The sequence below is a fragment of the Nerophis ophidion genome, linkage group LG27 (assembly GCF_033978795.1).
Source record: "Nerophis ophidion isolate RoL-2023_Sa linkage group LG27, RoL_Noph_v1.0, whole genome shotgun sequence".
Lineage (NCBI taxonomy): Eukaryota > Metazoa > Chordata > Actinopteri > Syngnathiformes > Syngnathidae > Nerophis > Nerophis ophidion.
This window is the reverse complement of record NC_084637.1, coordinates 12,222,199-12,233,792: the sequence shown is the minus strand read 5'-3', so window position 1 is coordinate 12,233,792 and position 11,594 is coordinate 12,222,199. Positions and strand designations below refer to the sequence as shown.

The following is an 11,594-nucleotide window of genomic DNA, read 5'->3' as shown; positions in this document are numbered from 1 at the left end:
TATATCTTTTTTTTACCAAATAGTTCAAGAAAGACCACTACCAATGAACAATATTTTGCACTGTTATACAATTTAATAAATCAGAAACTGATGACTTAGTGCTGTATTTTACTTCTTTATCTCTTTTTTTTTCAACCAATAATGCTTTGCTCTGATTAGGGGGTACTTGAATTAAAAAGATGTTCACACTGTCAAAAAGTTGAGAACCACTGCACTAGTGTACAGTGAGATACAGTCTGGTGTACCGTGGGAGATTACCGTATTTCCTTGAATTGCCGCCGGGGCGCTAATTAATTTAAAACCTCTTCTCACTCTGGCCTTTACCAAAGGCATGCGGTAAATTTAGGCCTGCGCCTATAAAATTGAGTGTGACGTAAAGATACCATCATGAAAAGCACATTTAATTAAAAAAAACGTTATTATGGTCTTACCTTTACTTATAAATGAAGTCCATGCGCAGCTCCTTCTGATCAAAAGCATTGATAACTTGTTTATAGAAGTCTTCCTTATCTTTCTTCAGTTTTCAAAGTCTCTCTGTCTCGATGGAGATCTTCCTTTATTACCTCCTGCTTCGATTGAAAGTCCAGTTTAGAAAACAATTTTATTTTAGATATGTAGTTGTAGCTGAGATAGGCGCCAGCGCCCCCCGCGACCCCGAAAGCGAATAAGCGGTAGAAAATGGATGGATGGATGGATATGTAATCCTCCATGTTAAAAGTGCAAGCGAGAGGAAATAATAAACGATCGCTCCTCACTCTTGTCACTTCTTCTGCAGCCGAGTAATTGCAAGAAGGATCACTAGCGCCCTCTACCACCAGGAGGCGGGTGTCATTCAATGACTCATATTTGACACACGCAGCTACGGTATATCAATAAAACATAGCTGCTTACTGTTCTTTTTAGCATATTCAATAGCTTGGACCTTAAATCCCACTGAATAGCTGTTAATCTTTTTCCCTTTATGCGATTTAAATTATTGAAATCAGCCTCCTCCATTTTGAAAATGATGACAGAGGAAGTGTCACTCATGACGTGACGAGTTTGACCCGGCTAATCAGACATATTTGCGCACGGCATGACTGCCAGCTAATCTATGCTAACATGCTATTTAGGCTAGCTGTATGTACATTTGTAGCTGTATTTGCATACAGCCTTTCCCTCCACCCACATTTAATACCAAACAAACACATACCAATCAACGGATTCAAGTTGCACCAGTGTCAAAAGATGCGAAAGTCCCTCGTTTGTTCTGCACATTTTACCGACGATAGCGATGCTACGACAGAGATGTGTGGATATCCTGCGACACTCAAAGCAGATGCATTTCCAACGATAAAGTCAACGAAATCACAAAGGTGAGTTTTGTTGATGTTATTGACTTATGTGCTAATCAAACATATTTGCGCACGGCATGACTGCCAGCTAATCGATGCTAACATGCTATTTAGGCTAGCTGTATGTACATTTGTAGCTGTATTTGCATCCTGCCTTTCCCTCCACCCACTTTTAATGCCAAACAAACACATACCAAGCGACGGATTCAAGTTGCACCAGTGTCAAAAGATGCGAAAGTCCCTCGTTTGTTCTGCACATTTTACCGACGATAGCGATGCTACGACAGAGATGTGTGGATATCCTGCGACACTCAAAGCAGATGCATTTCCAACAATAAAGTCAACGAAATCACATAGGTGAGTTTTGTTGATATTATTGACTTATGTGCTAATCAAACATATTTGCGCACGGCATTACTGCCAGCTAATCGATGCTAACATGCTATTTAGGCTAGCTGTATGTACATTTGTAGCTGTATTTGCATCCAGGCTTTCCCTCCACCCACATTTAATGCCAAACAAACACATACCAATCGACGGATTCAAGTTGCTCCAGTGGTCAAAAGGTGCGATCGTTGGTTAGGAGGCGATCGCCGAGTTCGTCCACGTTGCCTTTGTCCGTCGTGATATGGCTCAGTAGCTTCAGTTTCTTCTTCAATTTCGTTTTCGCTATCTGCCTCCGTACTCCAACCATCTGTTTCAATACATGCGTAATCTGTTGAATCGCTTAAGCCGCTGAAATCCGAGTCTGAGTCCGAGCTAATGTCGTTATATCTTTCTGTTCTATCCGCCATGTTTGTTTGTATTGGCGTCACTATGTGACGTCACAGGAAAATGGACGGTGGGTTTACAGATAGCAAAAATCAGGCACTTTAAAGCCTTTTTTAGGGATATTCCATGATGGGTAAAATTTTGAAAAAAACTTTGAAAAATAAAATAAGCCACTGGGAACTGATTTTTATTGGTTTTAACCCTTCTGAAATTGTGATAATGTTCCCCTTTAATGATTTCTGCTGGTGGTATTTATCAAGGAAAAAAACGTGCCCTGTCTCAAAAAAAGGTTGAGAAACACTGGCTTGAAAATGTGAAGGATTGATATCCGCAGATCAGTGGAGCGACCGTCTCGAGGCCTGAAGTGAATAATCATCACTTCCTGTCTGAGGCATGTCAGTAACCAACACGCCGCGCAAAACTTCCTAACACGCGGCGTCAAATTTAGCCGATCGCACGTCGGACTTAACAAGCGACAGGAAACACAACAGACACCACTTTGTCACAAATAGCCGCCCCCGCCGTTATCGAACTCAGGTCACGCTTCCTGTCTGTTCTTCCGCTCCGGCTCGCACCAGGGAATTCTGGGTAAAAGTCTGTAAGCGAAACGAGCACCGCCTCCCCCCCACACGCCCGCGTCGCTCAGGAAGCCGAGGCTCCCACTTCCTCACAGCAAGGGCGGCGATTGCAGAAGTGGAGACGTGTCAGTTCTCCATCCGAGGCGCCGTCAAGGTCAAATCTACAAACCCCGTTTGCATATGAGTTGGGAAATTGTGTTAGATGTAAATATAAACGGAATACAATTATTTGCAAATATTTTTCAACCCATATTCTGAATGCACTACAAAGACAACATATTTAATGTTCAAACTCATAAACTTTGTTTTTTTTCCCAAATAATAATTAACTTAGAATTTCATGGCTGCAACACATGCCAAAGTAGTTGGGAAAGGGCATGTTCACCACTGTGTTACATCACCTTTTCTTTTCACAACACTCAATAAACATTTGGGAATTAAAGAAACTAATTGTTGAAGCTTTGAAAGTGGAATTCTTTCCCATTATTGTTTTATGTAGAGCTTCAGTCGTTCAACAGTCCGGGGTCTCCGCTGTCGTATTTTAGGCTTCATAATGCGCCACACATTTTCGATTAGAGACAGGTCTGGACTGCAGGCGGGCCAGGAAAGTATCCGCACTCATTTTTTACGAAGCCACGCTGTTGTAACACGTGTTGAATGTGGCTTGGCATTGTCTTGCTGAAATAAGCAGGGGCTTCCTTGAAAAAGACGGTGCTTAGATGGCAGCATATGTTGTTCCAAAACGTGTATGTACCTTTCAGCATTAATGGTGCCTTCACAGATGTGTAAGTTACCCATGCCTTGGGCACTAATGCACCCCCATACCATCACAGATGTTGGTTTTTGAACTTTGTGTCGATAACAGTCTGGATGGTTCGCTTCCCCTTTGGTCTGGATGATACAATGTCGAATATTTCAAAAAACAATTTGAAATGTGAACACTTTTCCACTTTGCATAAGTCCATCTTAGATGATCTCAAACAAGGAGAAGCCGGCGGTATTTCTGGATGTTGTTGATAAATGGCATTCGCTTTGCATAGTAGAGCTTTAACTTGCACTTACAGATGTAGCGACGAACTCTATTTGTCAGGCATGCCACTGACAGTTTGTTTGTGTTTTAGTATTTAGTATTTCCTGTCCTTAGTTTCTGTCAGCACTCTTATTTTGGTTCAACTTCCTGTTTGTCTCTCTGTGTGCTGTTTTCCCTCAGCTGCAGCTAATTTGCACGTGGCCACACCCGTTGTCAATCAGCCCGCTCCTATTTGTACCTGCTTTGTCTTGAGTCAGTTGCTGGATTATTGTCGTTGCCACAGGTCGCACTTGTCTTTGCTACCTGTCGTGTCGTATCTTGATGTGTCAATGCAGCGTTACGGTAAGCTATGTCTGATAGCGGTTTTTAGCTTACTGTCTTTTGTTCCCTGCTTCCGTTTTGTTTTCTAAGTACAAGTACGACTTCTGTTTTCCATGCTAAAGTTCCTTTTTGTTTTCTAGCTCCCGTGCTAGCTCTCTTAGTTTGTTATCCGCCCACGTGCGTGCTTTTTGTTTGTACCTTTTGTTTGGTTTTGTTCTAGTATTTTCTATTAAAACCATGTTTTTTCACTCCATGCCTGCCTCCATCTCTGCATCTTGGGGTTTGTCATCAACTAACTATGAGAGTATTTAGTGCCAGTGGTTTTCTGAAGTGTTCCTGAGCCCATGTGGTGATATCCTTTAGATATTGATGTCGGTTTTTGATACAGTGCTGTCTGAGGGATCGAAGGTCACGGTCAGTCAATGTTGGTTTCCGGCCATGCCGCTTGGAGTGATTTCCCCAGATTCTCTGAATTTTTTGATGATGTTATGGACCGTAGATGTTGAAATTCATAAATTTCTTGCAATTGCACTTTGAGAAACGTTGTTCTTAAACTGTTTGACTATTTGCTCACGCAGTTGTGGACAAAGGGGTGTACCTCGCACCCATCCTTTCTTGTGAAAGACTGAGTATTTTTGGGGAAGCTGTTTTTATACCCAATCTTGGCACCCACCTGTTCCCAATTAGCCTGCACACCTGTGGGATGTTCCAAATAAGTGTTTGATGAGCATTCCTCAACTGTATCAGTATTTATTGCCACCTTTCCCAACTTCTTTGTCACGTGTTGCTGGCATCAAATTCTAAAGTTAATGATTATTTGCACACAAAAAAAAATGTTTATCAGTTTGAACATCAAATATGTTGTCTTTGTAGCATATTCAACTGAATATGGGTCGAAAATGATTTGCAAATCATTTGAGGTGGCGACTTGTCCAGGGTGTACCCCGCCTTCCCCCCGATTGTAGCTGAGCTGGCGCCAGCGCCCCCCGCGACCCCGAAAGGGAATAAGCGGTAGAAAATGGATGGATGGATGGATGTATTCCGCTTATATTTACATCTAACACAATTTCCCAACTCATATGGAAACAGGGTTTGTATGATCTTTGATGCCTTTCTGCGAAATATACGCCACTTTTTTCAGCAGCTGTCGGCGTGATATGATTGGCTCACGTCGGCGGGCACACCTGCGTGCTTAACAAGGCTTTCTCATGGAAGGAAAGCATGTCTCATAAACAAATTGTGCACCGAACCGCGTCCGCCGTGACATTATTGACGAGTTAAAAGCAGGGTCCGTCCTTGCCTCTCTGCAAGCGACACGCCCACGCATTCCTCAAACAACTCTCTGCACTAAAAAGAGTAATTTTACAGCTCAGGGCCAAACAGCAAAGTAGGAAAAAAAAAAAAAGTGGTACCACGCTGGCCTTGTAATGGACAGGTTATCTGGCTGCTTTCAGCGCAACAACGGACGTGACAGCCCACATTCCTTAGTGCTGACCTCATGCAAGAACTCTATTGGGCCTGAAACCAAGCTGGGTTCAGTTGCTCAACATGTTGGGAAAAGCAGCATCGGTTCATTCATCATCATGTTGCTCACACACACACACACACACACACACACACACACACACACACGCATACACACACACGTTCTTGTATTTCTTACCTTCTTGAGATCTGAGAAAAATGCCTACCTCTTTAGGACCACCCTTTCGAGATATATAAAGATTTGTATTTGCAACATTAATGATACATAACAAAAACTGAACATTTGTGAAATGGTATGATAAAAATTGGAATTTTACTCAATGATAGTTGCAATTTTACAAGAAAAGCTTAAAATGATGGCAGTTTTATGAAAAGTCCAAATTTGACTCGACAGAAGTCACAATTTAATAGGAACTCTTTAAAATTTTGGCAATAATACAATGATCAGCTGGCAAAATTATGAAAAAAAGTCGTCATTTTACTCAAAATATGTCACTATTTTACAAGAATAAAAAAAATGGCAATATTTTGATAAAAGTCTGAATTTGATATGACAAATGTCCCCATTTTGCAACAAAAAGCAATAATTTTACATTAAAAAAGAAAAAAATTTTACGAGAAAATATTGCAATATTTTAGCTCGGTTTAGCTCGGTTGGTAGAGTGGCCGTGCCAGCAACTTGAGGGTTGCAGGTTCAATTCCCGCTTACGCCATCCTAGTCACTGCCATTGTGTCCTCGGGCAAGACACTTTACCCACCTGCTCCCAGTACCACCCACACTGGTTTGAATGTAACTTAGATATTGGGTTTCACTATGTAAAAGCGCTTTGAGTCACTAGAGAAAAAGCGCCATATAATATAGTTAACTTCACTTCAATATTACAGAAACAGAAAGAATCTGAGAAATTATTCCCAATTTTATAAGAAAAAAGTCCAAAAATTGTGAGAAAAAGACTGCTTTTAATTAATTTATATTTTTTGGCATTTTTTGTTTGTAATTGGATTTTAATCTTCATTATTTACTTCAGTATGTCTCTATATAACTTTTTATTATTTTTTTACATACATTTTGGCCAAAGGGCATGCATTTCAATTTATTACAAACACTTGTTATTTCATATGTTGACCAGAGGGGGAGCACTTTTAAAACCGACACACAGTCAATTTGAAAAATCCCTCCTTTTTGGGACCACCGTCATTTTGATAGATTTCACCACCAGATGTGCAAATGAGATATTCTCTATTAGATGCGATGTTTTCCATATTGGGACCATGATTTATGTCCGAACTTTTTCACATCTCCTCATATGGAAGGTGCTTTTCCTTGTTGATCTCTCAAAAAGGGTAGAAGTACAAGAACACACACAAATTCTTGTATTTGTTACCTTCTTGAGACCTCTGAAAAATGCCTACTTCTTTAGGACCACCCTTTCCAGACATATAAAGATTTGTATTTACAACATTAATAATATATACAAACTATACAAATATAAAAACGCTTGTTGTGAAAAATGAGTTGGAATTTCACAAGAAAAAGGTCACAATTTCACAAGAAACATTTTGAATTTTGGCAGTATTATAATCAAAGCAAGTCAAAATTGTACAAGAAAAACTGAACATTTGTGCACAATTATGATAAAAGTTGGAATTTTACTCAATAACAGTCGCAATTTTACAAGATAAGCTTAACATTTTGACAATTTTATGAAAATTTTACACGACAAAAGTCACAATTTTGTCATTATCCGCGGCCCGGATCATGTTGTGTTATATTCTGTTGGTTTTTGGACTGCCTCAGTTCCTGTTTTTGTGCACCCTTGAGTTTGTTTTTAGTTACCATGGGTGCTTGTTGTTTCAACCTGTCTCTGATTGGTGTTCGGGACGCTCACCTGTTTTCCGAGCACTAATCAGAAGGACTATTTAATCCTGCCTTTGCCTGTCAGTCGGCCTGGCCTTATTGTTTGCTACACACAACCTGTTGCGTTAGTATTTCTTGTCTCCTAGTCTATGCGTCACTTGCTAAGTGGTAGCGTCAGCCTCCCGTGCGATCGGCACGATGTTCCTTTCGCTTGTTTTCTGTTTTTGGTACGTGTTGGATTTTGAAAATTAAATCATGTTCCTACCTGCACACCTTGTCCGGAGTGGTCCGTCTGCATCCCAAGGGAACAAACCCCGCAGTAAGCTGCGACACAATTTTTTATGAGAAAACTTTACAATTCTGGCAATATTCTAATAGGAATCGGAATTTTAGGTTATTTTACTTATATGACAAATGTCACCATTTTGCATTTAAAAGTAAAAATTTGACATTAAAAAAAAAGGTATAATTTTACGAGAAAATATTGCAATATCCTTTTTAATACATTTTGGCCAAAGGGGGCGCATTTCAATTTTTTACAAACACTTATTTCATATGTTGACCAGCGGGGGAGCACCTTTAAAACCGACACACAGTCAATTTGAAAAATCCCTCCTTTTTGGGACCACCCTCATTTTGATACATTTTACCACCAGTGGTGCAAATGAGACATTCTCTATTAGATGCAATGGTTTTCCGTAATGGGACCATGATTTATATCCTAGCTTTTTCACCGCTCCTCATATGGAAGGTACTTTTCCTTGTTGATGTCTTAAGAAGGGGAGAAATACAAGAACACGCACCAACAGACAGACACACACACACACACACACACACACACACTGACCAAACAACAAAAGCCTCTAATGAGCAGGAATGCCCAGAGATCAGTGGGACAGCTGCCATGGCGGTGGGGGTGGGATCTGAGTCTTGGTATTGCCCCTTCTTAATCGGACAATAGGGAAACGGTCTTTTCCCGGATGCAAGGATTAAAGGGCCCATAGCATCCAGATGAAATTTCACTGACAAGTTATTTTCGTGTATTTGTTTTGCTCCTGAAAATAAATCTGTCAGTCATTTCCCAGAATATAATTAAGTTTTTGAGTAAAGGTTATTTAATATACCTTCCATAGTCTCTTTGGTCGACACAATAGTCTGTGTTTCTTTGTGCTCTTTCATGCATCCTGAGGAAAACTTCATTAGAAAAGGATGCAAAAAAGAATTGCTGCCTACCTTCATTTTCTCTTGTTTTTAACACAAAGTCTGCCCAGTTTACCATGAATTGATTAACGTGGACTCTGACTTAAACAAGTTGAAAAACTAATTCAGTTGTTCCATTTGGTGCAGGCCTGGGCAATTATTTTGACTCGAGGGCCACATTTATAGAAAAAAAATGTGTCTGGGGGCCGGTATATATATTTTTAGGAACACTAATACAAAACCTCACAGTAATGTCTAATTTGAATGCTAAAAACGTTATGACAGACCGCCTTAAAAAACGTAATGGATTTTTAAATTTTTCTATGAACGATAAAACACTGAATATTGACAAAGTATGAATGTCACACCCCCTTTCGATCAACATATCAAGTGAAATGCAACAAACAGTGAAATATGGGGACGGCGTGGCGCAGTGGGAGAGTGGCCGTGCGCAACCCGAGGGTCCCTGGTTCAAATCCCACCTAGTACCAACTTTGTCACGTCTGTTGTGTCCTGAGCAAGACGCTTCACCCTTGCTCCTGATGGGTGCTGGTTGGCGCCTTGCATGGCAGCTCCCTCCATCAGTGTGTGAATGTGTGTGTGAATGGGTAAATGTGGAAGTAGTGTCAAAGCGCTTTGAGTACCTTGAAGGTAGAAAAGCGCTATACAAGTACAACCCATTTATCATTTAACCCATTTAAATATGAACGCGAAGGGTACAAAACAAACCCACCTACAATCTGATATATCTGATAAATCACTAAGCTTTAGAACTTTTTGGTGAAAATCTCCTTCCACGTCTGTGGAAACGCTTCCCACCCACACTGCTTGGTGCCTCGTCTGAGCTGCTGTTACCATAGTAACTAATTAAATGACCATAGTAACTAATTAGATTACCATAGTAACTGGTATATCATCCAAAAGCGCAGATTCCAACCATTGAAATACTTTGGATAGTTCAAGATTTACGGTCGTTAGAAAACATGACTGCACATAGTAATGGCAGCTACATTTTCCATCTTAAAGATCTAAAAAAAATTATTTGGGAATGTCCGGCAGGCCAGATTGAAAAGCTTAACGGGCCGCATGGGGCCCCCGGGCCTTAATTTGCTTTAGTGTTCAATTGTACGGAATATGTACTGTACTGTGTAATCTACTAATAAAAGTCTCAATCAATCAATGCTCTTTTTTTCCCTTCGGTATTACACCTGGCTCGAGTCGTTTACATTTTTTCTATCCAAACTCCGACCTAAGCCCCTTCTTCGAAACCGAATCTTTAAAATGACTGCGGTAAATTACACTCCTCTCGGTTGGTCCGTCCCATTTTTTACTGGTCCTCATATTCCTATCATTTAGAAATGTACGCAGACCAACCCCCTTCTTGAGTTGTTTTGCTACAACCTGCAAGAACGCATCTGGTCCACAGATTGGATCACCCCTTAAAATTCTGCAAAAAAACATTGTGATTGGGGATGTAGATACTACCAAAACACATACAGTAGGTCCTGATTTTCTTAGATCTAAATACCTCGTGCTAAACAGCCTGTGCAATCTTTAAAATAAAGTGTACTATTAGTGGGTGTGTTGCGTGTGATCTACTAAGACTGGGAGCTATAGCCTGGAAAGCCAGGTCTCCACGGGTTTTAAAACAAGTTTTTGGGATCTTTAGAAGACCCTGGCCTGAGACCGTAGGCTGCGCCCTGAAGAGTAGGGGCATAGCAAGCCAGTGATGTACTGAGAGGCTCCACCATGCAATGCGCGGAATGTCAGGACTAAAATCTTAAACTCAATGCGGAATTCAACTGGAAGCCAATGAAGACTGGATAAAACGGGGGTGATATGGACTGTTCTGGGTGCACTGGTCAAAAGTCTGGAAGTCTACACTTGTTGAAAAGAGAATTGCAATAGTCAATACGAGACGAAATAAATGATCGTTTCGAGATCCAATTTTGACCACAAATTTCTCACGTTAGAAATATTTCTGAGATGATAAAAACAGAATTTGTTCAGTTGACGACAGTGACCCTCCAAAGACATGGACTGATCCAACACAGGTCCAAGGTTTCTGAGACTGCTTTCAACAGTTGCATCCAGAGCACCAAGGGAGTTCTTGATCAGGGAGATCATTTTTATCGGGAGCAATTATCAGAGTTTCTGTTTTGTTACAATTTATCTGGAGGAAATTTGAGGACAACCAGTTTTTAATACAGGATACGCACTTTAAGAACTCAGATAGAAAGTGGAACTCTGAATCATTGAAGGAGCATTACCGTTTAATATCATCTGCACAGAAATCAATCAATCAATCAATGTTTACTTATATAGCCCTAAATCACTAGTGTCTCAAAGGGCTGCACAAACCACTACGACATCCTCGGTAGGCCCCCATAAGGGCAAGGAAAACTCACACCCAGTGGGACATCGGTGACAATAACGACCCAGTGGGACGTTGGTGACAATGATGACTATGAGAACCTTGGAGAGGAGGAAAGCAATGGATGTCGAGCGGGTCCAACATGAGACTGTGAAAGTTCAATCCATAATGGATCCTACACAGTCGCGAGAGTCCAGTCCAAAGCGGATCCAACACAGCAGCGAGAGTCCCGTTCACAGCGGAGCCAGCAGGAAACCATCCCAAGCGGAGGCGGATCAGCAGCGCAGAGATGTCCCCAGCCGATACACAGGCAAGCAGTACATGGCCACCGGATCGGACCGGACCCCCTCCACAAGGGAGAGTGGGACATAGAAGAAAAAGAAAAGAAACGGCAGATCAACTGGTCTAAAAAGGGAGTCTATTTAAAGGCCAGAGTATACAAATGAGTTTTAAGGTGAGACTTAAATGCTTCTACTGAGGTGGCATCTCGAACGGTTACCGGGAGGGCATTCCAGAGTACTGGAGCCCGAACGGAAAACGCTCTGTAGCCCGCAGACTTTTTTTGGGCTTTGGGAATCACTAATAAGCCGGAGTCCTTTGAACGCAGATTTCTGGCCGGGACATATGGTACAATACAATCGGC

General features: G+C 41.2%; 1 protein-coding gene across 2 annotated transcripts in view; it reads right to left on the bottom strand.

Annotated features, from left to right (window-relative positions):
• Positions 1-2,573, bottom strand: part of LOC133544215 (transcription elongation factor A N-terminal and central domain-containing protein) — a 40,133-nt gene extending 37,560 nt beyond the window's left edge. Inside the window, exon 1 of one of the 2 annotated variants that reach the window (XM_061889355.1) lies at positions 1,865-2,573. Coding sequence is in view for 1 of the 2 variants with exons in the window: in XM_061889352.1 (XP_061745336.1) it covers positions 432-480 (49 nt within the window). In the remaining variant the exon portion in view is untranslated. Of the gene's footprint in view, positions 1-431; positions 556-1,864 lie in introns of those variants that run through there. The other variant, XM_061889352.1, reaches the window with a different exon arrangement.
• Positions 2,574-11,594: the final 9,021 nt, after the last annotated feature.